The sequence below is a fragment of the Rhea americana genome, unplaced genomic scaffold (assembly GCF_003343005.1).
Source record: "Rhea americana isolate MKP2758 unplaced genomic scaffold, rheAme1 scaffold_33, whole genome shotgun sequence".
In the NCBI taxonomy this organism is placed as follows: Eukaryota; Metazoa; Chordata; class Aves; order Rheiformes; family Rheidae; genus Rhea; species Rhea americana.
This window is the reverse complement of record NW_028186457.1, coordinates 4,969,209-4,995,834: the sequence shown is the minus strand read 5'-3', so window position 1 is coordinate 4,995,834 and position 26,626 is coordinate 4,969,209. Positions and strand designations below refer to the sequence as shown.

At 45.7% G+C, this 26,626-nt stretch overlaps 1 protein-coding gene and 1 non-coding gene across 2 annotated transcripts in view; one reads left to right on the top strand and one right to left on the bottom strand.

Moving 5' to 3' along the window:
• The window catches only part of CLASP1 (cytoplasmic linker associated protein 1), a 176,060-nt gene that overhangs the window by 20,373 nt on the left and 129,061 nt on the right, over nt 1–26,626 (top strand). Inside the window, exons 3-6 of the mRNA XM_085311005.1 lie at nt 21,011–21,089; nt 22,219–22,322; nt 23,146–23,237; nt 23,332–23,407. Of these exons, the coding sequence (XP_085167131.1) occupies nt 21,011–21,089; nt 22,219–22,322; nt 23,146–23,237; nt 23,332–23,407 (351 nt within the window). The remainder of the gene's footprint in view (nt 1–21,010; nt 21,090–22,218; nt 22,323–23,145; nt 23,238–23,331; nt 23,408–26,626) is intronic.
• Nucleotides 19,909–20,026, bottom strand: LOC146592504 (U4atac minor spliceosomal RNA). Its single transcript, XR_014896593.1, has one exon. It is a non-coding gene; the product is annotated as a U4atac minor spliceosomal RNA (small nuclear RNA).

Here is a 26,626-nt window from a genome sequence, read left to right as displayed (position 1 = left end):
GAAGACTGAGGGGGGATCTTATCAATGTGTACAAGAAGGGAGGGCGTCAAGGGGACGGGGACAAACTCTTTTCAGTTGTCCAGTGTGACAGGACAAGAGGCAGTGGGCAGAAACTGAAGCACAGGAAGTTCTGCCTGACCGTGAGGGGGAATTTCTTCCCTGTGAGAGGGACGGAGCCCTGGACCAGGTTGCCCAGAGAGGTTTTGGAGTCTCCTTCTCTGGAGATATTTAAGGCCCACCTGGATGCAACCCTGTCTACCATGCTCTAGGTGACCCTGCTGAGCAGGAGGGTTGGACTAGATGATCTCTGGGGTCCCTTCCAACCTTACTGATTCTATAGTTTTATGATGATTCTAGTCTGAAACAGAGTTGAGCTTTTCTGTCCAAATAGATGGGGTCAGGATAGCAGACCAGCGTGTCTGCAGTATGGTTTCTGAACAGAGATTTTCGGATACCTTGCAGGCAGCAGAATGTTTTTCTTAATTATTACCTTTTTTATTGTTTCTTTCCCACTTGTGATATTTTGTAGGCAAATAGGAGACGCTGCCTGCAGGAAGTTGCTGCTAGGTTAGAGGACTAAGTGGAGGCAGCAGGGTCTCAGTAGCAGTGCAGGATGGCCCACTTGGAAATTTCTTGCCTGTTGTCTTCATCTGTGTGCAGGGAAAGCTCTGGAGGAAAACCCATCAGAGCATTTAGAGACTGCATATGAATTTTTAGGGAACCTTAACTGCTAGCTAGACTTTTTTCCCCCTGTGACTGAGGTTTTGAGATGAATAGACATTGTGATAATGTGATACGAGTACAACATATTAATGTGCGTGATTAAACTGTGGTAAATAATGCATTTGAATAGTCTCTTCCTTCAGGGTATTTATGCTATCCACAGAAGAAGTACACCAAATCCCCTAAGATGCTTTGCTTTATTTTTCAAATCAGTTTTCCCTTTCCTGATAAACAGGTCAAGTTATCTTTGCTTGTATATGTCCAATGAGTCTGCACGAGACATGCCTTAACTCAGTGGGGATATTCAAGGCTTGTGCTTAGCATAGAAACTGGGGTATTGTAGGGTCACTTGGCAGCTCTGCCTCAGATTTATAGTATGCAGGGTCCAAAGATAGCATATTATTGTTTTCTCCATGTGGTTCTCTTCTCTGTTCTTTTGGTAGAATACTGTTTCCTGAGTTGAAGATACTTGTTAGTTTAAGTCCAATTTGATGAGCTGAAACTGGACTGATGCGAAGACTTGTATAGCTAGGAGAGCATTTCTGTAGTTCCCTGGTGAGTTGGGGGCATTCTCTGATTTGCTGTTGTTGGTGGACTTTTACACTGAGGGTATTGCTCGTGGTTTCTTGGTCACTCTTTGCCTCAAAGATGAGGTGTGTGCGCTTCAATAGCATGGACCTTACATTGGAGTTTCACTCAATGGTAGCTCTTATGTATGTCTACATAGAGGGAAGATGCTTTCCATATTATCAAGTTTAGAAAATTGTGCAAATTCCTTTGTCTTGACACTTTTATAATGGCTTAATTTAAACTTGTCACTAATGAGCTAAAAGACTGGAAATTTAAAGTGAATTTTGTATTGATTTGAGTGATCTGGAGACTGCTTACAGTTTCACTCGCTTAAACTGAACCCATTCATGCAACAGTACAACTGGGAAAGGACTGGTCTGTGTGTTTTTCTGGCTTTAGTAGCAAGTCTTGCTGCAGCAAGAAAGCACAACTGAGTCATGCTGAGATGAAAACCAAGCCAGAGCATTCTGAATGTACTAACACTGATTCATATAGGCACTGTCCAGTATGTGTGCTCTGTGAAGTCAGATGTGTGAGTGATTAAAAAGCTCTTCTGAATAGTTGAAAGTTTATTAAGACTTATTGTTTGCTGTTAAGTGAGTGTCCCAAGAATGTGGAGTAATACTGGGTCTCAGAGCAGCTCAGCATGATTGAATCTGAGTCTCATGCTTGTATCTTGCAGTGAGAAGGAAGCAGTTAGATGTTTTGTGAATGAGTGCTTCCCTAGGATGTTGTTCCAAGACATGCATGGTTAGTACTTCTCAAAATTGGCTCAGGATAGGTGTTGTAAAGAAAAAAAATATATATATATATATATATATATATTCTTGTTTCTGTTCAAATCAGTGACATCTGTATAGAGTTAGCTGAGGATCCTGAGGGGAAAGGAAGGAGGGATATGGTTTGAAGTTCATATGTGGGAGAGGGAGTATAAGGTTCACCTTAGCCTTGACGCACTTTATGGTTGCACATTAATCTTGAGTTAAGCCAGTGTTACAAAGTTTTGTTAACCAGTATGTCAACCTTACCCTGGGAAGTAATTTGTTTGATGCTAGTATAATTTATATCTACAGTGAATTGTTAGTAAGAGTCTATTGCTAGTTTGCCGCCTTTGTAAAGGGGCTTTACCAATTAAACCAATTTATCAAGTAACTTCTTTTACTGATATTAACTGTATAGCTAATGGTAACAAAGAAAACGTTAGACATTCTGTTGTCATAATATAAGGGACCTCAGGAAATAGTCTAATCTAGCTTCTTGTTTGGAGATGGAAACTAAACATAACCAGATCTCTTCAGTCAGGCACTTACCCAAACTTTTCTTAAAATACACCCTTTGAAGACTTTACCTTCTGAGTTAGTCCTTCTGTGCCAGTTGCTTGTTTATGCTTAATTTTCCTACTCTCTAATCTAAGAGGATTTCTCTTTATCCTTCTCTTAGAGATTATGGGGAAGTTGATCACCACTCTTGTTCAAGCCTGTTCTACTGAAATCTTTTCTGTGTAATTTCCCTGCAAGTATTTACCTGTCTGCCAAATGGGGCTACTGGTTTGTTCTGTGGTGTCTATTGACAGTGTTTTGTATGTTCTGAGACATCCTCTTACTGCTAGGTATGGTGCAATTCTGGGATAAAGGTGCACAATTTTGTTGCATCCCAGAATGGTAATTAATAAATGAATGGKAGAGAGGAACTTCACCTGCTTGCGGAGGGATCTGTTCAAAGGCAGGTGCCTCACTTGTGCCTGCCTCCTTTTGACTGAGGGTTCATATGCTCCTCTATAGAAGATCCTCTATAGAAATCTTCAGCTGTTTTATGCTAGCTGCTCTGGTTTCCATACCCTCTGGTTTTCTGCTCCAGTTCTGTAACCTCCTCTTTAACAATAAGAGGTGGAAGGAGATGTGGGGTAGAGCTCTAAGGCATTGCTGTGGGCAGAGATACTTCTGATCTCCAGAAAGACAACATGTGACAGGGAAGAGAGCACGCTGGCAGATGGGGTGAGAGTGCCGCAGTCATACCAGGGAGGATAGGCTTTGCAAACAGGAAAACTTCTGTGTTGTGGCAGACAAGTAGGTCACAGTGCTGATTTGTCAACCTAGGTAGGAGCTACTGCTGCAATGAAGAGTGTGACTATATGAATTAAACCATTTCTGAGGAGGGCATCTGTAGGAGATGTTAGAATTGATCTGTATGTACCGAGAATTTGTCTCTCAGGGACAGAGGAGGGCTCAACTCAGGTTCTCTCTTGAATAAAATTCATGCTTGTAGAGCCAGGAAAGTGAGTGTGGAAAAGAGAAAGTCTTAGAGGCTCCTCCCCTTGGCTGTAGGAGGAGCATCCTGGACTAGTCAATCGGGCACTTTCCCTTCATGGTCACTGTGTTTATAAAAGATCTTAGTCATCTGGGCAGCATGTTGGAAGTGATGTTAGCTGTGCTGTGGCCTTGGTTAATGACTATGTCCAGTTAGCAGTTGTCATCTTTCCTATCTTCACTTGGTTTTACTACCTTTTTAGTATTTCTAATGGCTTTGCTATATTCATTTGGCCTCGGTCAATGCAATATAGCAAGTGTCTGAAAGGAGCAAGTGGTGGCTTTATGCCTGCCTCAGAAGAAGCTCCTGAACTGCAATTATATGAGCAGAAAGCTGATTTGACTTGTGCTCTTCTCCTGCAACTTGGCAGGGAAGGAGAGCTGTGGCATGTCTGCTCCCTCCTGAGAGTGGCGTGTGCTAAGCTGGCTGGTTGCTTAGCTCTATCGCAGGGGCAGCTCTGTCCAGAAAGCTGAGGCAGCGGAGGTCTGGAGTTCAATGTTCTCTAACTGGAGTATCTGTAAGCTTACTGTGGAGCCTTTATCATATGAACTTGCATTTGTCTAGACTTAACTAGAACTCAGCAGAGAGCTGAAGGTGTATGAGACACTATTGTAGTAGGAATCTGATGGGAGGTGCTCACGCTGGATCCACTTGAACTGACTTACAGGCTTTTACTAGAGGTCGCCATAATGGTGAAATCACGCGTTCAATGCTGGTTAAGCAGAGCATCATTTGTAGCAAAAATGAGCTACTGGTTTTGTTGTAACGGTTTCCTTTATTTTTTCCAAGTATGTATTTTTTTTAAATATGTAGATCAGTTTTACAATGTAGGTGAAGACTTACTGTCCCTATCCAGGAGGGCTGAATTAAGATTTCTTCTGATGTTGCCTTTGACTTCCCCCAGGCTTAGTGCTGTTCGTGTGATGTTGCCTGCTTAAGTTCCAGGAGATCTAGTTAGAGATTCAGACCTGTATCTCCTATTCAGAAGGTGAAGATCGATCTGACCACGGACTTCAGAGTCAGAAGATCTAGGAGCCTAATCTTAGCTCTACTGCAAGTCTGAGTGCATTTGTGCCACTTGAAGTCAGCTTGGAGTGCACTGGATTTCTTTTTGTAAAGTTGGAGAAGATCTCTTCATGTTTCTTGCAAAGACAGTGTAGACTGAAGGGTGCTACTTGCCTGCATGTTGTTTTGCGCAGGCAAAGGGAACAATAAAGTCAGTGCTGGTATTAGTATTACATCCTCTCTCAAAGCCTTTTAAGAAGAGATTTTGGATGAAGCTCTGAGGAGCAGGGACAGAGGCTGATTTTCCAGGTGTTTGGCCTGGGATCTTGTGGCTGTTGCTGAATGATAAAAGGGAAGGTGTTGACGTTGCCATGTCCTGACTTCTAGTTCTAATTACCTAGTGAAGAAGAGTAATTTTATGAAAAATAATGCAACTACATTTGTCTCTTTAAGAGTTTCTATTCTCTTGGATTATTTAATGAGTCACTTCATCCAGGAGACTAGAAAAGCATCTGTAAGGCCACCACATAATTGGGCAACTCTTTCAAGATCATGCGATATACCTAGTAAGCTGAAGTAGCTTACTAACTAAAAATATGTTTGGGGAATTGTTACTTTTTTTGTTCTGCATCCTAGTGCAATGTAGGCAATCTTAAAGATCTATAGATTGTCAAATGGTAAGAAATGTGTGGCGGTTGCTAATATTGTCTACTTCTTGGGAGAATGATCTGAATACAGAGAGCTGGTTTCAGGATTTGGGTTTTGCTAGACTGATAGCCAGGGTCTGGCAGGAGCAGCAAGTCTGAACTCTTTGCCTTTGGCTGATGAAAAGTCAAGATGTGTCAAACAGAACGTGGGGCCCATGTAGCTTGTAGCTCTTTTCTTGAAAGAGTTAATGAAGAGTGTGTGCTTTGCTTCCATGTTGCTCTGTGCTTTTGGCATCTTCTTTGATGTGTAAGTCTGAAGGCAAGGATTAGAATGTATATGTATGCTTTCAAAATATTTTGAGTTAAATCTTTTGAAGGAGGGAGGAGAAGTACCTTTAAATGGTGATGYGAGCATACTGAGCAGCTCTGTGCGAACTTTTTTCTGCATATATAGATCTTAGGTCAAATTTCCTAATTGGACTGCATGCTGGCGCAGTCCCAACACTGCAGACAGATGTATATGAAGTAGCCAAATAATACTACATTCCAAGATACAGACAGTACTGCTGGATCTCTTTATGACAAGTCTATGATAGCAGTTATGCTCTATAGTTTCAGGTGAGGATATGAAAGCTATCAAAAAACATAAGATTATACTTCTRTGTTGCTGGAGTATAGGAAAGTGCTATTAGTCTGTTTTACAGAAGGGATTAAACAAAGGGCACTAAGCAGGCATCAGTGTAGTTGTATTCCCTTCCGGAGTAGCCAAATATTGTTCATTTGTGTCAGATTTGTCAGCTGAGTTCCTTGACTCTTACTGCAGTGGTCCATGCTGAAGAAAAAGCAGCTGTTGATCTTTAATTTGTACCTAAGCAGTGTTCCCTAAATGATGCTTTCTAGTCTGACATACTTGCTATATGTGAAACTCAAACTCTTCTTCTGAAAGACACTGTGTCGTAGACTGCAAAAGATTTGCAGTGATTCCTCCTCCTCTTTGAACAAAGTTATTGTTGACAGAGACCGTTGAGGAGAGGAATAGTAATTGGAGACTATCACTGTGGTGTGACTTTGAACTTTTTACTTTTATCAGTGTTGTCAAGTTTAAAAAAAACCCAGCTCCTAAATAAATAAACCAAAGGCCCAATGCCATTTATTTACTGAAAAGAATGTACCAGTTCCTGCTGCATCTAACAATATTTGAACTTGACACACGTGCACACACGTGCTAATGTTGTTGCGTGATCCTGTTGTGGGTCTTTCTCTACCCACATAAAATCTTGTTGAAATCCAAAGATTGTCGTGGATCAGATCATGCAGCTGGAACCTTTGGGACTACAAAGAGTCGCCTGGCTTACACTACTGTCCCTGTAAAATGGCAAAATTGGGAGATGAGGGGGTTTCCATTTTACAGTCAAGCCAGTAAGATCTTATTTGGTGGTGACACAGAAGCTCATTAAACCTGATCATAGATTGAAGGGACTACTTCTAACAAGAGTACATAAAATTAATGTTACACAATGCTGCGCTTGAAATGTCAACAGCTGGCGAGAGCTGGGCCTCTTCAGCCTGGGGAAGAGAAGACTGAGGGGGGATSTTATCAATGTGTACAAGTACCTGAAGGGAGGGTGTCAAGGGGATGGGGCCAAACTCTTTTCAGTTGCCCTTTGTGACAGGACAAGAGGCAGTGGGCAGAAACTGAAGCACAGGAAGTTCTGCCTGAACGTGAGGGGGAATTTCTTCGCTGTGAGAGGGACGGAGCCCTGGACCAGGTTGCCCAGAGAGGTTGTGGAGTCTCCTTCTCTGGAGATATTTAAGGCCCACCTGGATGCAACCCTGTCTACCATGCTCTAGGTGACCCTGCTGAGCAGGAGGGTTGGACTAGATGATCTCTGGGGTCCTTTCCAACCTTACCGATTCTATGAATGCCTTTGTGTTAAAAATCAGGAAAAACAAAATGCATTGTATAAAGCTATGAGCAACCTGATCCACTTTGGGAGCAGCAGGGTGAGTTGAACTAGCTGACCACTAGAGGTGCGTTCAGACCGTACTTCATAGGTGAGCCATACTCCAACTTCAGGGTTGAAGAACTGTGTGTCTTTTAATGCCATACAGAATCTGCAGCAGAACTGGATGGGACGGGAGGAAACAGGTCTGCATCCTTTGCCRGTCAGGTTTATAATGTCATGGTGTCTCCAGCACTGTCTGTCTTACCTCAGTTTTCACAAAGCATCAGGTCTTGGTTCTTAGAGTTCTTATGACTGTGCTTTCTCTTACGTATAAGAGGCATTGCCTTATTTGTTAAGGTGAAAGCCAGTACTGGCGTTTTTGTTGTTTGTTTCCTTGGAATGTTTGCTTCAAAGTCAAGAAATACCTTTTAGAGTTTTGGGAACAGGAAGGCTTGATTAACTTCCAACTTGTATGAATAAAAAAAGGCACATAAAATAAAGACTTCAAAGATGTGAAGGGTGCGTTTTTAGAGATGCTTTTTACCTCTGGGTACTACTGATACCATTTTAACTGGCAGCTAATTTGCATTTTAGAAAATTCCACCAGGCCTCCACTGGAATCTCTTGGCAACTTTAAAAAAAAAGTTATGACTTCGGAGAATGGTTGAGTCAATTTGGTTACTAATTACAAATATTGCTGTGTTTCTTTATAAAAACAAAAGATTCAAAAGATTTCAAAAGATTCCTTCTCATTAAAAATTGTTGTCCTCTACTCTTTTTTAGGTGAAATACAGCCTGTATCCAGAAGCTAATAATTATTCATCTTTAAAACTGCTCTTTCAGATTGATTTCAGGTTTTCTGTGCAGCTAAAAAGCAAAAACAAACACCCCCCTGAAGGTACAACACAATAAGCACCTTTTCAAAGATATATTCAGATTCTTAATCTTTTGAATTTTTATAAAGGTATGCCATGCTATTAATTTCTTATATAAAAATATATAGTGTATCCTCTTCAGCAAAAAGGCTGTTTTGAGTTGTAAATGGGTGGCCAATGCAAATAAACCTCTCTGAGAATATGATGGGATTATTAAAACAAGACAGCTGTTTCTTTTAATCACAGTTAAATGGGTTATTCAAACATTTGATTTAGCTTAATCAGTGTTTTGTTGAAAATGGCAGTGGAGTTGAGAAGGGAAGAACATAGTGGGGAAAAAAAAAAAGTTCAGATATGTGAAAGGGGGAGTAAAGGAAACCAGGAGGTACTGCTTTCCTTAGGAGCCCTTTCAGGCACCAGCCCAGTTAACTGTTCTTTTGCAGGATGTCAGCTATTTCTATAGCCTGCACTGGGACTGAGAGTGGTTTCTTGTACTACGCTTACAGCTTCTGTTCCTCTGATGTGTTTCTGTTTCCTAAGAGTTCTATTTAAAATAATTAATCCAAGAGCTAATAATTTAGTTAAATGAGGAGTTAATTTGTTGTATTAATCCACAAGAATTCTTAGAAGCCTCTGAAGTAACAGATGCTTATTTGGGGATTCACAGCCCGAGAGTGACTTTTCTTTCCAGTGTAGCTGAGATGTTAGAGCATTGATAGAAACTATTTGACTTGTTTAAATGGGTTTTTTAGAATTGAGTATAGAAGCCAAAATGTGAGTGGCTTATCCCTATAATTTTCCAATTGGATTTCCACTTTACCTGTCAGCTACTCGGACAGCTTGTTCTTTCCCCTCGAGAAAACCCTGGCTCCTTTGGACATTGAAGGATGAGGAATTCCCTTTGCTTTGCTGGAGACATTGGTGTTTTCTGTTACCCTCCCTTCCTCCAGAGTTCAGTGACTTAACAGTTTAACAGCTCTGGAGACTGGAGTTCTTTAGATATAAACAGATGTAGTACAGGTATTGGTAGAGCAAAGTTTGCTAGTCTTAGGTTGAATCTTGAACGAGCTAATGATAGACGGCTCACGTAGGTCTGCCTGTGGCTGTGCTTACTTTGGTGCCAGTTGCAAGAGTAGATTTTAGCAGTGGATTTCCAGCAAGACTGTGCTAAACCAGTATAGCTCTTTCCAGGAAGCCTGGCTGAACTACTGCCCTGTGGCAATGACCGTCACCCGTTTCTGACCTGGAATATCAGGTGAATAGGATGGGTTGGAGTCTGGATTCCAGACACAACTTGGATTTTCCAGACAGCTTGTTAGAAAAGCCACAAGTCTGCAGCTGAACTGCAGCACAAATGTGTAGCACTTAGTGCATGTGTTCTTCTCCATAACAGTTCTGCAGACATCCGCAGTCTGTAAATGCCAAGGCAAGAGATCGGCCCATGCCTGTGTGTAGGTGTCTCGCAGGCCCTAGATGTCGGTGGGATGGGTAGCTTGCCTTGAGATCCCAAAACCTATTTGGGTTTCTGAGCGCATGCCACGCACAAATGCGGCCCAAGGGTGTGCCCTCGCGCAGATACGCTGTGCTTCACTATTCTGTCATGCAGTTGAGTATCTGTTGGAAGTGACTAAAAAGGCATCTGTTTTCAGTCTGAGACAGGAAAACAGATGTAGTATTCTCTTGTGGGGGCCCAGCAGAGYGATATTTCAGCTGTTGCTCCAGATCTCAACAGAATGACAGCCAAAAAGGCAAAGGAATGGACACACAGGTCAGAAGGAGTTCAGAAGAGGAACGTAGTCAGGAAAGAGAAGAATGCTGATTTCCTGTGTGCTAGCAGCATGTGGTGCTTAGTTCTGGAGCATGTGGAAAGCATCGCTGTGGAAATTAGCATTACTTACTTTTCAGATAGGTGGAGCTTGAATCTTATTGCTGTTTCCAAACCAGGTAGAGAGATTAAATGCTTTGTAGATAATCTATTGCCAGCTCTTAAAAGATACTAAATTTAAGCCTGAATTGATCAAGATTGTACTAAGAGATGAGCTTGTGAGAGCCACAATTGAGAGAGATCTGTGTGCATGAATGTAGGCTGTTTAGAGCTCTGAGCTGGTCATATACTGAGCTAGTAGCTATATAAAGAGGTTAAACTGGTGCTAGGCCTGGAACGGCCTTCCATTTCTCAGTCAAAGGACCTTGGCCCCTTGCAGAAGGACCTAATTGCTCAAGCAGAGCGTGGTGTGATCACAGCTGACCAGCTTGCACACAAGCACTGGTTGTTGTCTGCTAATGTGTGGTCTGGTGTGCTCAGGTTAGTAGTTCAGGGCTGGGACTGTGTGTATTTCTACATTTTTGTTTTTCTGGGGCTCCAGCTTTAGCTCTTTTTTCTTGAGGATGTTTGTTATGTGTATGTGTGTGGGAAGCCTTTAAGTAATTGGGGGGGGGGAGGCTTAGAGAGAGGATGGTATAAGGAGAAACTGTTTTAGTTAACTTTAGCCAGTAGTTGCCAATCTTCACTGAGAACACTGAGGTTTGCTTTCCTCCTGCTCCAGAAGCAAGATCCTTTTTGCATGAGTCCTGCTTAATCTTATGAAAGCTGTAGATCCTGGCTTAGAGCTCAGGTGCACAGGTCGCTGGTGTAGAAGAGACTGAGTAGTCTTTTAACCCAGGCCTTTATTGCTCATCTGGGCTTTCCTGATCTCCAAATGGGTCATGAAGGTGTTTGAAATGCACAGTTTACTCCTAAAGGCTCTTCCATGAGTAAAGGTCATCTTGTTGCCTATTGCTGAAGACTTTCCTGTGGAGCAGAGGCTCCCACTACTGCTTAGGTTGCTGCAGCTTCACCGGCTCTTAGGGAATGTGACAAGAGGCCCAAGCACAGAGGGGCAGCATAAGTTACATCTATACTGAAAAGCAATGTAGCTTAGCCCAGGAGGCCAGCTGCTTTGTACTTCTCCATAGAATTGGCTTTTTCTGGTGTACCAGGGTTGATTTGGTTGAAATCTCTTGAAACCCTGTTTTTTGTCATCCAGGCTTTTAAAGCCATGTTGTCTTGTGGTACTAAGCACTGGAAGAGCTGTCCCTGAATTATGCATAACACTTACTGGCCTGTGGTATGTAAAATTTGCCTTAAGGTCTGTAGGATATGCTGCAAGAGCATGTTTTTGCATAGAAAGCTTCACTTGGGTTCTCTCTCTCTCTTTTTTTTTTTTTTTTTTTTTTTTTTTTTTTTTTTNTTTTTTTTTTTTTTTTTTTTTTTTTTGAACCATTACGTTTGCTTCAGAGATGGCCAGCTCTCTCCTAGCCCTGTTGTCTCATTCTGCACTGAGAGGTGATTTCCTTTGGCTGCAGATTTGTATTGTCTTATGGTTGCAGGTGAGAAGAGTGTAAAGAGCCTCCTTAAGAATAACTTCCTAAAAATAATTTTCTATTTATTAAATGCAGTCTGACTTTCACCTTCTCTTCCATCTCCAGTGCTTAGTGCTTTTGCTAAATAATCCATCTTTTGAGGCTTTCTGGGAGCTATAAAATTAGTTGCTTAATTATTTTGTTATTAGAGCTCTTCAATGCCAGCAGCACTTTACAGCAGTTTTTAGCAGCAGAAGTGAAGAATGGATTATTCAGACAGAAAGGATGTTGAAATCACTAAAGCTGGATTTTAGGCAGGATATTGCAGCCATTGCCCTTAGGTGAGAGGATGTTATGGGCCTTCTGTGTGACCAGGTGGCCAGAGCTTCAGCTTTTACCATCTCCTTTGGGAGTTTTCATACTTAATAGCGCAGTGACTCTGAATCATGCTGCAGTATTTGCTGAGGGCTTGTCTAGCAGCCCATTTAAGTTGAAGAAAAGATCTCAGTAGACTAAAGAAGCTTGACAGGGAGGAGATTCCTGCTGAAGTGATGGCTTCCTCCATGAAGGAAACATTCCCTCCTGCTAGCTGTGGCCCTTTCTGTATCTGTCCATTTCTCCACTTCTGTGGGCTACTGTGTGTGTAGTTTGCTTCTGATGCTCTTGCAGCTAACAAGGGCATTTCGAAACTTTCTTCCTCTCTTGATAGAGATCTTTGTTGTACTACTAGGCTGTTGTGGATTATGGTAGCAGCTGGAGTCTRTTCTCAAGCAGGTGAGAGTGATAGATGCTGAGCAGGCAATCTGATTACACAGGGCTGGGAGCTTTTGTGGAAGCTGCGGGCTGTAAGGGTGTTTCCAGAGTTTTGCAAAGGTGGTGACTACTGAAAAGGCTGATGCATGTTTCATTGCCAATGCTTTTTTCCTCCCAAATATTGCAAGGAAAAAAGCTTTCAGCTGGGGTCCAGCAAGAGATGTGAGTGTCAGGTGTGTTCCCTCTTCCTTATGCCATCCAGCTCCTCTGGACTCCTATCTGCACTAAGTGTTTGGCCTCCCCGGCAAACCCTCAGTCTTTTCTCTCTGGATGACAGGACCAGCAGTGCTAGTGGCTGGTGGGACTTGGCTGTGTTTGCACCTATTTGGTGCCCCCCTCAGGAGGCTATCTGCATGGCCTTCTGTCACTACTCTGGATGCTAGCATTACTGTGCCTTGTGTGAGTTTATATTGAAGGGTGTAATCTTTTAAAGGATCTGGAAGTATAGATGTTTGCAAGCATGGAAACTGGTGATTGTGGTGGGATAGTTGAATGCTCAAGCATCCTTGTAATTTTTACTACCCTTTTTGAGATCCAAGGAAGCAGAGAAGATTGAGTGATTATCCAGCAGGTTATGTTTGCTACCTTCCCCCCCACCCCCAGGTGCTGTCTAAATCCTCAGAAACAGTTCACAATCTCAAAATGGTTGAGGTTGGAAGGGACCTCTGGATCATCTAGTCCAACCCTCCTGCTCAAGCAGGGTCACCTAGAACACATTAGGCACGATCACATCCAGGCAGGTTTGGAATACCTCCAGAGAACGAGATTCCACAACTTCTCAGGGCAATTTTTTCCAGTGCTCTGCCACTCTCACAGGAAAAGCTTTTCCTCATATTCAGGTGGAATTTACTGTGTTTCAGTTTATCTGTTGCCTCTTGTCCTGTCACTTGGCACCACTGAGAAGAGTCCGACCCCGTCCTCTTGATACCCTCCCTGGTGAAGGTATTTGTAGACACTGGTAAGATCCCCTCTCAACCGTCTCTTCTCCAGGCTGAACAGGCCCAGCTCTCGCAGCTGTTCCTCATAGGGCAGATGCTCCAGTCCTCTAATCATCTACGTAGCCGTATGCTAGACTCTCTCCAGTAGTGCCATGCACTGGGGAGCCCAGAACTGGGCACAGTACCCCAGATGAGGCTTCACCAGGGTTGAGCAGAGGGGGAGGATCACCTCCCTTGACCTGCTCTTCCTAAAGCTCTGCAGGATTCCATTGGCCATCTTGGCTACAAGGGCACATTGCTGGCTCGTGATTAACTTGTCCACCAGAACTCCCAGGTCCTCCTTCACAGAGCTGCTTTTCAGCAGCTGTCCAGCCTGTCCTGGTGCTTTGGGTTATTCCTCCCTAGGTGCAGGACCCTGCACTTGCCCTTGTTGAACTTCCTGAGGTTCTTCTCTACCCAATTCTCCAGCCCGTCCAGATCTCTCTAAATAGCAGCACAGCCTTCTGATTTATCAGCCATGTCTCCCAGTTTTTTATCATCAGCAAACTTGCTGAAGAGACACTCTGTCCCTTCATGCAGGTCATTCATGAGTAAGTTGAACAAGACTGGACCCAGTGCTTAAAGAGATGCACCACTTGAGCTTGGAGGAAGAGATTAACCAGCTCTCCTGGACCCCCCCCTTCCTTCTAGGGCCCCACCCCATACGATTCCTCCAAGTAGTTCCCTTGTCCTGCTGTACTGAAGTCCAGGGTTGCGGTCCTACTTACTGCCTTACTTCCTTCACACAGGATCCTGAACTCCACCATCTCATGGTCACTGCAGCCAAGACTGCTCCCAATGTTCACATCTCCAACCAGTCCTTCTTTGTAAGTTAATACAAGGTCCAGCAGCAAACCTCTCCTCATTGACACCACCTGTGTCAAAAAGTTATCATCAATGCTCTGCAGGAGCTTCCTGGACTGTTTGTACCTAGCTGTGTTGTCCTTCCAGCAGATACCAGGTGGTTGAAGTACCTCGGTTCTGTTTTGGTTTCAGATGCACTGAGCGCTTTCTATTCCTGTAGATGTTAAAGAGATGGAGCTAGTCAGCACTTCTGTACTAGGAGTTTTAAGCTGCCCCAGCTAATATGATTCTGCCTAAGGGCAGACTGTGAATGTGATTTCTCACTTTCCCTGTGCACTTCAGCAGACCCTTGCTGCTAAGGGAAGTGGGGGGAACCTCCTTATTAGGTAAGCTAAGCTGGGTTGTTGATAAGACACATTGCTACACTAGTAATTTACTAGTTGCTGTAATGAGAGCTTTCAGTTTTCCCATGAAGAGCAAAGCAGGACATTGAGATGTCTTTTTTTAAAACATTCTTACTGCTTTTCTGTAAGAGATGGCCAAGTATTGTGTGAGGCTTCATTTTGCCTTGTGCTCTTGAAATGCAACTTGTTGCCAAAGCTACAAGCTCGTTCAAGGGCTAGATTTCCATCTGACATACACAGACATGATCCCATTATTGCCCCCAGAGCTAGATCTGTTTTTCTTTACTGRCTAAAGACTTGGCTGTAAGTGTATGTGTTCAGCTGGCGGTGATTATAATGTATGGAATAGTGGCAGTGTTTGTGACTAAGCATCTAACTGCTTTGTGGCAAGGAACCAAAGTGCAATACTAGTTGGCAGCACTGTTTTTGTTTTGATGCTGTTTTGTGTGAAGACAGAGTATTGCCTTGCAGATACCCATACCCATAAGGAGCTGCAAAAGCAGGACTGACTTCAAGACAGTATTTGCTGCCACTCGTTTTCAGCACTGTTTGAGGGTATTGGGACAGGAAGCTGAGATTGAAACTAGGACTCTGCCTTCCACAACAGTGTCTCCTGTCTGTGGTACCGCAAGGGCTGCTTTCGTGAAGACTGAGCGTTGACTGTAGTTTGTACTGCTGGTGATTGACCTGCTGTGCTCTCTGGAGCTTTGACTGTGCTAAGGTTAGAAATGCCGCTTATGCTCCACAGGAGTGACTCTGCAACTTGTGATTTCCTCAGTATCCTTTAGGCGGAGCTCAGTGGTTACATGCTGCTCCCTCTCATTGCCTGTGTGCAACCACCCAAGGACCAATTTTTGAGAAAGAAAGTGAATTTATCATTTGTAGGAACTCACCCCTTCGGCTCCTTCATGCAGAGCAGGGCAGGGAAGCAGCATGGTTGGGGGCTGACTCACTCCCTGTGTCTTTGCCTAGGTCATCCTTGTCAGAGCTCCTGGAAACAAGTGTTAGTGCTTCAGGGATCACATTTCTGTGGGAGATGGCCAAGTACTCATTGTGTGATGCTTCATTTTGCCTTATGCTCTTGAAGCGCAGCTTTTTTTTCCTTCTGGGAATCTACAGCAGTAATTTTTTGCTCTGCACTGAATTTCCTTGAGTTGTTTGAATTTTGGTTGCGTTCTACCAAGTCTCCAGCTCTTTTTTTCAGGACAGAACTTTAGTCTTTCTGGAACTTACTCCACTCTAAAGCTTTGCATTAAGTTGCTCATGTGCTCCTAGGTCTAAAACTTTCCATAGTTCTTCCCCCCCCCCCACTTTACAAGTGCTGATGGTTTTACTGAATGTTTTTGGCTTAGCCAAGGGTAGAAGTGAAGCACTTACCAGAGGCCTAGATGGTTGGGACTGTGGTGTGGGGACTTTCTAGTACTAGCTGTCATCCCCCAATGCTGATGTTTTCTTGTGTAGAGAAGCTGGTGTCCTGGCTGGGGAAGGCCAGAGGGCCAGGGATGTTCATGACCTGCTGGGTGTGTTCTCAGCCCTGGGTTCTGCCTATGCTTGATCCAGTGCTGCCTAGTGTAACTCCTTGCTCAGAGCAGGATAACTGATCAGCCACAAAGGGCAGAAAAACTCTATGAAAACTCTTTACACCTTTTTTTCTAAATTCAAAGCAGATGGCTGGCCTATCATGTAAAATGAAAAGATTACTCTGATTACTGCATTTGGAAACTTATACTTCTTTCCCATAGAAGACTTTAGAATCCGTATATGAATGATGAGAAATAAAAGGAGCATTTTTCCACTTGGCAGTTGTTCCAAGACACAGTGGCCCATGTTCCAATGGAAAAGCTCATATATCCAAACCAAGCGGCAGCTCTCTTAAAGGCCTTGTGGTACTGAATGACAAATCAGTGGCCCAGCATCCAAAATTGCTTGTGGATTTTGAAGGTGGCATCTGTGAAATACTTGGTGTCTTAGACAGAATGATGGTATCTCCTGGCTCCAGAGAAAAAGTCAAAGTTGATGTGCCTGGGTTCTTCCCTCCGTTGTGTCTGTGCTAGAAGTGTTGGGCTGGGGCGATGCCCTGGTGTTCCCTTGTAGATGTGACCCTGCCTTGGAACGTTAAATGTTAACTCTACTGAAGCAGCAGAATGGGAGAGACTTCTGATGGTGAAAGTGGAAGAAAGGAGTCAGCATTTCATAAGCTAACTTTATATTTGTCTATCTGCCAGGGGTTTTCTTATTGCTCTCCTGATCCAAAATATATACCTGACTTCAAAACTAAATTTGCAAATGTCAGCTAATTTTAGCTGTTGCTATGTCTTGGGTGCCCAGTTTGGTTGTGGTGGATATTTCATGCCTCGATGAGTTAGACCTGCTTTAGATGGAATAATCAAGTAGTAAGACAGATGATGTTTGGTGGGGTGGGGGGGAGGGATCTGTGCTTCCCTGAGGTTTCCCAGAATAGCGTGAAAAAGTTCTCCTTTCTTCACAAATATATTGTTACATTTACTTGAGGTTTATACACTCTTCTCCATGCCTTAGCATCTGAACCTGAAAAGTTGTCTAAGTAGGTATTAAAGAAAAAAAGTATGTATGTGGTTATATTCTGTCAGGTGTGTGACCTTCTTTTAAAATCTCCTTTGCACTTTGCCTGAGACTTAAGCCTGTCCTCCTCTACCTCACAGGCTGTTCCTGAGCTGCCTCTGCCTGTGGTCTAGCAGGAAGCCAGCAGAGTGAAACTGGCCCATGAGAAGGTGCTGCACAGCCCATCGCCTGTTCCCTAGGAGGGACATGGGATTTTGTAGCCTACAAACAGCTCACACATCTCTCCAGTGTGCGGCATGGTGCTGGGGGTGGAGGAAACGGCTCTTCCTCTCCTGCTGCGGTCCAGAGCTGCCATGTTAGTGCAGCCTGTGGGGGTAGCCCAAGACTGGCTGATCCCGATGAGTTTGTGRTGATGGACTGTGCAGCTTGCTGTCCTGCTCGCCTTTTATGGGAGCGCCTTCAGGTGTGTCTTGTTTTAAGCTATGCTGGATGCTCTTGTTTGTGCCAGCCACGCTTCATGACCATTTACTTTTAGAGCAGATAATGGTAGGCTGCGTCTCATCTCTGATACGTGGAGCTGCCTGCAGGCCTTTCAATGCCATCCAGGTATTAAAGGATGGATGCTTTTAGTGCTTTGAAGTAAGTTTCGATGACCTGTTAAAAATAGCTTTCTGGTATTGGGAAAGGTTGTACTGCAGTCTGGGAACTAACAAGTGCCTTGGTCGCTGGGAGTGGTGGTGCTTTGAAACATAGCAACTGTAGGGAGGCAGGAGGAAGGCTTTCTGACAGTGCTTAGCGCCTGTGGAAAATGACATTAAGATGTTACAAAGCAGCAGGAAATGCCACGTGAGYTGAATTTGGTATGACACAAATCACTTTATTGACTGGCTTGAGTAATGTCAGGAGCAAAGTAAGCAAAGTGTCTGAGCCCAGGGACTAGGACAGTGCCACTGTGCATTTCTGCACAGTGAGATTTGCCCTTTTTGGAGGCCTGTATAAGGTTGGGGACTAAGAGCAGCAGTTGCTGAACTGGCATTTTTCTTAGTTGAAGGCAGAGAGTCTCTGTGCTATTAGCAGTGATGATGGAGTTGTCCTACCTTGCTCAGACAGACCTGTGTGGATGTAAAGGCTGTGAATAGCTCTTTAGTTACCAGTACTCCAGTGTTATCAGGAATTTTGTGCAGAGAGCTGGCTTTGCTGTGCCTCCATRTGAAGTGGTGCGTGCCTGTCAGCTGGCCTCCCCAAGGAGGAGTGCTCTGTGAGATTGCAAGCCAAGGGGTCACTCCTGGCAAACTGTGCTACTTTTTTATTTTTTTATTTTATTTTTTCCCCTGATATATTTAATGCAGTGCCATGCAATGCTGGAATTCATTTCTTCATTGGCTGGTCATGCAGTGCGTTTTCAGCATTATCAGTCTCTCTTGCTAGTGGCTTTCTGCATCTCGAATCCATGCAGGATTTCAATTTTTCACCCCTCTGATCCTCTGCAGTTTGACAGGCAGGTGGCAAATCAGGTGTGATAAATGAATCTAGTGTGGGTGGGAATAACACTTTGACAACCCCAATGGTTTCCTTAAAAGCCCAAACCACCATTGTAGTTACTGTGCGAATTTGCTGTTGTGTGTAAAGAAATGGAGAGCTGAGAGTCTTGGGAGGCTTCCTCTGTGGTCTGATCCTGAGGGCGGCCTGCAGGCTAACTGGGTATGTTTGCACTCTGTGTGTGTTTCTTCTAATAATATTTGAGTGATGAATTCCTATTGCTCCTTCCTCCTGGAAGGCAGTTTGAAGAAGAGATGGATCCCTTCCTCTCCGAGGATCTGACTTATCCCTGGGGCACACCTCAGTAATTGCATTCAGCACTTACAACAGCATCCTGTATTGTGTAGTGGCTCTGATCAGACAGCTGTGAATGACCAGTTTTCAGGTTTCCATTGACTTTATTAGAAACAGTTGTTCCTTTAGCTAACACGGATCTAAAAAATCATGTCCTTACTGGTGCTCTGCTGTTGTACCCCAAAGAGGAGCTGAGAGTGAACAGACAGACAAGTGGGTAATGATTKGGTGTAAGGCAGCAGGCTCTGAAGATGCCTGAGCATTTATCCATGGTAGATTAWATCTAGCGTGCAAGGTGAATGTGAAGAGGAAATTCTCCTTTGGCATATTAATTGGTCCTGGATTTTGACAGCACATTGCAAACTGTTGAATTAAAAATGAGATGTTTAAAAGAGCTGTTTACTTTGGAAGAATATTGTGGGAACTGTTTGGAGAAGCTATAGTTGCCTAAGTAAACTAWGTTGGGAGAAGGTGGGATCTAGGTGCTTATATTAGGGAACTTTTTTTTTAAAAAAAAAGACTTAATAAATTTAGCTCTTTTATTTGCACACTCTTCATGCCTCTCTTGCTATTCTGTAGCTGAATTTGGAGCGAGTCTATGCAACAAGCAGAGGTGAAAAGCTTGGGTTACGAGCACTTACRTGCAAAGGCAACCGCAGCAGCCGTAACAGTGATTGAATGATTTAGCACKTGAGGGCTTTAGTATACACAGTAGCATAGCGGACTTCCCGGTAACGCAGCTCTTCACTGCCAGGCTGCCTGTATCGGCTAATTTCCTTCCTGTCGTGTATTCCTTAGGAGTGCAGCCCCTTCTCATCCAGATGACTCGTGCTCGAGAAAAGCCCGGGGGGCGGCGGGCGTGGGGACCTGCTGTCTGCGTGTGGGACSTCCGAGGCCTCAGTGGCTGCTCCCCTCCCCCGCGCGGAGGAGAACCGCGGTGCCGTCTGCTCTACCCGACCTGCGTGCGACGCTCGCCCGCGGGCAGGGCCCGGCGCTGCCTCAGGGGCAGGGCCCGGCGCTGCCTCGGCAGCAGCGCCGCCGCCGCTCGGAGATCCGGCGGGGCCGGGCGGCCCCTGGCGGCCGCGCTGGGGCGCGGAGCCCCGCGGTTCGCAGGGCGCAGCGGTTCCAAAAATTGCGCCGCGCCGCGAGCGGCGGGCGCTGCGTGTTGCTCAGGCGTTAGCAGTGCTGCTCTCACCACGCGTTCATTGAGCAGCCGCGCAACCCCAAGATAAGGACGGCTGCCGCGGCACGGCCGCGCCCCTCCCGTAAGGGAAAGGCAACAGCGCCCAGGSTCACGGTGAGAGGCAGCGCGCCGCCGGCCCCTCCCGCCCGCCGCCCGGCTCGGCGGCGCGCTGCGAGCGGGCGCAGTGCCCCGCGCTGCCGTTTCTTCATCGTCTCGGCTCCGTTTTAACCCTTTTTGTCGGCAGTCGGGGCGGAACCCAGAGTGCCTTGCGGCAGCCGGGCGCCTATTTGCATAGGGGGCTGGCCAGCCGCGCGGGGGGGGATGGGGACGGCGGCGCGGAAGGTGCTGTGCCGCCGGGACCGTTCCGTCTTCACCTTCGTGCGTGCAGTGTTTCGTACCCGTGTGGAAAAGAGCTGACCCGAGTGGATGTCACGGTGTGCAACCTCGCGAGAACTTTCTCGTAACAAATTGCTTGGATCTCGGTTATGGCGTAAGCTTGCTGCTTTTTGAATAATTTCTGCAAGTTAATAATCAGGCAGCTGTTAGTGCACACCACTTTCTAATTATAGCTTGGTGTAAATAATAATTAAAATTAGTTAGAAACTTTAATTACCACGAATACTGAAACTGTTACGCATATGGTACACGCATGTTGCATGCCCGTATTCGTGTGCGCACTTAGCATTGTACAGCAGTTGTCATAGCTGTTGGTTTTGCCAGGTTCTTGGCAATGAGTTTGGAGTTGGAAATGTCCTGGGAAGTGGTGATCAGTTTGCCTGGGGGCTCTGTTCTCAGAGAAACACCCTGCCCTGCAAGATGCACTGCAAGGAGGAGCTGTGCATCTTGTGCGGTCCCCCTGACCTGCRGGAGTGCAGACCTGAAGCAGATGGATCCTGCATGGAGCGCAGGTCATGGGATGCCCTCTGTGTGCACCGTGGGGCCTTTTAGGGGCAGTGTGTGACCCCCTCGACCCTCTGTGACCTGTTTCCCCAAAGCCCTGGTGCGGGGCTCTGTGCTAAACTGCTGTCTTGTGCTTGCAGGTGGTTCTCCTGGGCATGGACATCCTTTCTGCACTGGTGTCACGCTTGCAAGATCGCTTCAAGGCACAGATTGGCACAGGTAAGGTGCAAAGGGGGAGAGCTGTCAGGCTCTGCTCTGGCCACTGCCTATTCCTTCTCCCCTCTGCTGCATGCTGCCCTCAAAAGCGGGAGGAGAAGCAGTCAGATGAATTTATTCTCATTCTGGGAAATCTGATGCTAGCATTCAGTCAGCACTGGGTTGGCATGTGAAATCAGATGCAGGTATGAGGGTGTATTTTTGTTTTTCTGTAGCTGATCTATGCAAACTCAGTTTGAAAGGAGGCTGAACAGTTGTGCTAAAAACTAAAAAACCAAACAACTCAAATTCAGTCTGTTGTCCTAAAAGACATTTTTTTTTCAACCTTACATGTGAAACCTTCTTTCCACCCCTGCCTAGAGAGCACTCATAAGGTACTTCAGTGACTTTATACGCTGCTGAAGGGCCTTTTTCTGTTATCCCTGAGGTATGAATAAAAACGGCAGACTGGCCTCTGAGCTACTGCCGTAAGTAATTAGCCATATACTGTCCTCTGCTTTCCTGTTCTAAGGATGCTTCAGTTCCGGTTAGAGCTGCCTCCAGGCCCTAGCTGCATGATCAGAGACTGGCTGTGCAGCTCTGGCTGTAGCCCATTGCATGGGAGGGCATCTGGTTGGTCTGCACACAGATCTGGGCTGAAGGACTTGCACAGCTGCTTCCACAAGTGTGAACCAGTTGTGGTTTCAGTCCTGCATACTTTCTGGATGCAAACTATACGCAGGGTTTGGGGGTGGGGGGTGGGGGGGAGGCAGGACAAGGGCTTCCCATAGTCTTTCCTGAAGGTACTCTCAGACTCCAGTGCCTGGACCCTCTGCTACTCATTCCACTGAGCTATGCCATAGTGAGTACCCCAATTTCTGCAGCATGTTTTCTCTGCAAAATGTTTCCCATGCTTGTAACTTCATGCAGAACCTCTGAGGGTGCTCTCCTTTGAGTTGTTGGGTACTCTGGGTTATGTTGCTGGGAGCTGAGYGTGCTTGGCTCACCCAGGCTGTGCCTACGTAGCCTTGCACAGGTTGTGCAGCCCATGGGGACTGGAGCCCACTTTGGTACCAGACTGAGGGAGAGTAGAGGGATTGCAACTGTGACAGTTTCTTTCAGAGTCATGAATGTTCCTGTATTCTTTCCTCAGTGCTACCGAGTTTACTTGATAGACTGGGAGACTCGAAAGACTTGGTGCGGGAGCAAGATCAGACCTTGCTGCTAAAAATTATGGAACAGGCTGCTAATCCTCAGGTACGCTTGACAATCCATTGCAGTGTGGCTGTGTAAGGGAGTTGGACCATCTAAAAAGGAGCAGTTTCAGGACCTCTTTTTGATCTTCTAGTAGTCCTACTTTCTCTGCCCAATGTAAAGCAACTGGCTCACTGTCTCCTGTGTCCACAGCGTAAGCTCTCAAAGGCATCCTGCAGCTCAGCTTGTGTCAGCCCAGTTGCAGGGAGCTCCTGTTGGCTTGTATTAGTATTCTCTGACTTGGACTCCCGCAGGGGTGGTGGAGTTAGCTTGCTGCCCTCCTCACCTAAATGTGGTGGATCTGTTGTGGTTAGGTCTTTGGGATGACTGTCTAACTGGCCCTTCGTGGGAGTTAACAGACCTTCTTCACCTTCTGTTAGATGGAAGGTTTTCTCCTATGCCTCTGGCTGAAACACTCTTGTCTTCCTACTCCTTCGTTCTGAGACATTTCTCCTTGTTTGAGAATGCTCTTGCATGTGTCTGGTTGGCAGGATATGCATGGGAGTTTGTGCATGTTAATTGGGTTTCCCAAGGGAGAGACAGATGGATGACACAGTGGTTGTTTTGTTTGGGTGCTGGAAGGCACAAGATTTCTCTATAGCTAAAACTATTATTTTAGCTAGTGGCAAGTTACCATGAAGTCATCAAAGGACAGAAAATTGGTTGTATCTAAAAATGTYGTCTTGCTTGTTTTGTTCTGTTTGGATGGATGCAAAGTTTAAATATAAACTCCAGGTATGTTAGTGTACTTTTGCTGGAGAAATAATCTCTTTCCCTTTTCCCCTGCCTCCTTTTCTGACATCTTACCCGCCTTTGTTTTCCGYAGTACGTGTGGGATAGGATGCTGGGAGGATTCAAACACAAGAATTTCCGAACAAGAGAAGGGATTTGCCTCTGCCTTATTGCAACACTCAATGCGTAAGTTGGAACGTGTTACAAGTGCAGGTTATGTAAAGCATAATTCACTTAACACTTAATTAATTCACTTAACACTTTTGTTCTTTATTCTCAGATCTGGAGCTCAGAGTTTAACACTGAGCAAGATAGTGCCACATATATGTAACTTACTTGGAGATCCGAACAGCCAGGTAAGCTTTTTTTGGTGTGAATCACTTCCTAAAAGCTGCAGATCACCACCTTTGTCAGTAAACAGAGCTCTGAGTTTTGACTGGTAAATTACAAAACTGTGCTCCTGATAGGGAATTTTAAACTATTCTGTTCATGAAAAATCCTTAGCTGGCTTTGAATAGGTATGATTTGAGGTRTCAAATCATAGGTATCATTTGAGGTATCAATAGATGGGATTTGAGCATGTGAATTACTCTCAGGAGTTCAACAGAGCACCCTCAGTCTGCAGAGCTGTGAAAGAAAATCTTTGTGGAAAGGGAATTTGCACCTAGCACTATCTGCCTGAACACAAGAGCAGCTACAGGGATCCCTCTGGGCTCAGTGCAGCAGCCAGCACCATCGGATGAGAACTGCTCAGGGCAGGGAGGGCAGATGGGATCAGTCTGACAGCCTGGCCATGTGCTGCCAAAAGTTGCATGGGTAGATTTTTCAATAAGGGATGGAGGTGAGGCAAGCTGTATAGGAGCYTTAAACCAGCAGTATAAGCCAAATTAAAAAATACTCACTGAAAAAGATCCGTTTTGGGTACTTTCTCTGCTGCCACAGAAGAGCCAGTTCTACTGCAGTGTTAATATACTAAGCTGGGGCAGACCCAGTTGTTCTAAGTGCTGTTCGATTGCAAGGAGGAGATTTCTTGCTGTGGAGAGTTTGTAATCTAATCTGAAATCAGATGTGAGTGAGGGTGGTGAGAAGTGAGGAGGTGGGGGGCCAGGGCTAGGATTAACGTCATCTATAGCAAGTACTAGCAGCTTTTGAATRTCCCTGTTCGTCCTGCCAGAATGGATGGCACATGCATGTAAGCCAGGTCTAGAGTGGCTGTTTGAGTGATGGGGGAGCTTGGGATGGGTGGCCAGCTAGGGGTTGGGTTTACTTGGATTCTGGAGTTGGCCATGTTTCCATGACTGTCAGGGCCTTCCCTAAATAAAGGGGAGGACTAAATCCAGAGCAGTCTTTCCTTGCTAGCTTCAGGACTTCTGTTTCTGTTGCACAGGCAGAGACACCCTGGTCCTGCCATCACGGTGAGCAGTTGCAACAGCCAGAAGGTTGGTGAGGGAGCTATGGAGCGTGTTATCCTGCTCCACAGCCTTTCTCCTGTGCCTGGCACAGCTTGCTATCCTGATTGCCCAGTTGCAATGGGGAGCAGGCTACTCTCCCGCCTGCTCTCCTGCTGCCTCTCTGGAAAGCCCGAGCTGATCAGACACAAATTACTGTCAAATCACAAATCACARCTCCTGGTTCAACAGGGCTGGGCTCTGGAAAGGCTTCTCCTGCCAGCTGCATAGTGCCTTTTTCTGAGCTCTTGGAGACCAGAGCTGCTGATGGTTGGTCAATGCTGCCMTCTCTTGGTGAAATACGGTGGAGAAGCAGAGATCCATGTCAAGAACAGTATCCCTTCCCTTTTGTTTCAGGAGTAGAAGCTATTTTGTTACTGCCATTTTTGGAAAAATATTTTGGGAGGGGGGATTTTCTGGTTTTAAACTAATGCAGCTTTTAAGAGCTCATACAACCGAGCGAGTAGCTTGTGTGAAACCGTAYTTACTCTTGTGCTGTTTTCTGAAAAATGAGAGTATGAACGTGAAAGCTTGGTTATTGCTATGGAAGGCGAAGTGTGGTGGTAGGGGCTTCCTGCCATGTGTGCTTACACAGCGCTGCCAGCGCAGCTCTGGTTAACTTCCTGCACACACGCAACCCGTCGGAGCGGTGTAAGAGCCTGCGTGAAGGGCTGTCCCTGCTGCGGGTGGAGGGGGCACGGTGGGCACGTGTCGTCTAGCAGAGCTTCCCGGCACGGGGCCCGCAGCAGAGCGCGCCTCAGCCGCCGCGGCGGGCGCGTGGGCTGAGCGTCGGGGCAGGCCGGTTCCCCGCCGCCGTGGGCGCTGCGGAGGGGGAGCGCGAGACGGGAGCTGGCTGCACGAAGCTCGCGCTCGGCGCGTGACGCTTGCCAGGCCTGAATTCCTGCGCTGACACGTCTGCTGCCCTGCCCTGCTGGGGGAGAGCAGCCAGGTGGACCCACGTGGGGAGAGCAGAGCTCCGAGTCCCTGCCCTCCTTGTAGCAGGCCCTGTAGCCCTGGGGCAGGACAGCTGCTTGAAGGGATGCTCTGTTTCATATAAGCAGCCCGAGTGTTTAAAACATCTTTCCATCTAGCTTCGGTGCCCTACTGTAATGCCTTGTTCTGCTGTACTTCAGGGGGGATTTTTTTTCCCCCCGATCTTGCTGTAAGAGCCTGTGTCAATTAGTTGGCACTTACTATTCCCCCATAGCATTTAACTGAGACTGGGCTAATGTCCTACATSTGCCGTTGTGCCGGGATCTGTGTCCTGGTGTGAAGCGTGCACTGTTTGCACAGTACACTCTGTCCTTCGCACRCGTTGGTCTCTTCCTCTGCTGTCCTGAGCAGGTGTGAGCAGGAGGCTCCTGCACACCTGATCTCACGCGTCGCTATCCTGAGTGACCTCTTCTCCCTTGCCCTTGGATGTGGAGGGCAAGGCTGGATCTGCGAACCAGGGAACTGTGCCCTAGAGCCCTGACTAGTGTTAGCCTGCTGTTAGGATTTAAATTTAAGAAAAAATAAACAAAAACAAAAAAAAAAAAAAAAAAGGAAGGGTGAGTCAAGTATTAGTCATGTTTTCCTAGGAAGTAGTGTGTGTGTGCCTGTCTATACTTTGGCTCCAACCTGTAGGGGATTTTAATTTGCATGCACAACGTGTTGCATCTGGTGCTGGTGTGTGCAGGCACTGGGGTAGCTGCTGGACTGTCGGCACAGAGGTGCTGTGCTGCCACATTGATTCTTGCTCCCTTTGCAGCTCTGCTTTCTCAGTAGTTGTTTCAGTGCAGTCATCCAACAGCCTCTGCTTTGGGAACCTTTTCTGTGCAGGTGTGTGCAGAATTAGAAGCAAGCAGAAGTGCATGGCTTTGTAGGTGCTGTAGGCAGAGCAGATAGTTTACCTTCTGCCTGCTGTGTCTGATGGAGGGRTTGTTTTTCAGTGCACTGGTGAGGTGACACTTTACTCAGATTTGTGGCCCTTCTGCTGGGAGCTGGAGGGGAAGGATGTGCTTGGCAGCCAGTGTCTTGCAAAGCAATTTAAACATGCAAAATTATTCAGCTAAGAATCTAAGCCAAATAATTTTCCATATAGCTTGTGCACTAATTATTCCTGATGTTCATAAAACTCGTTGGATT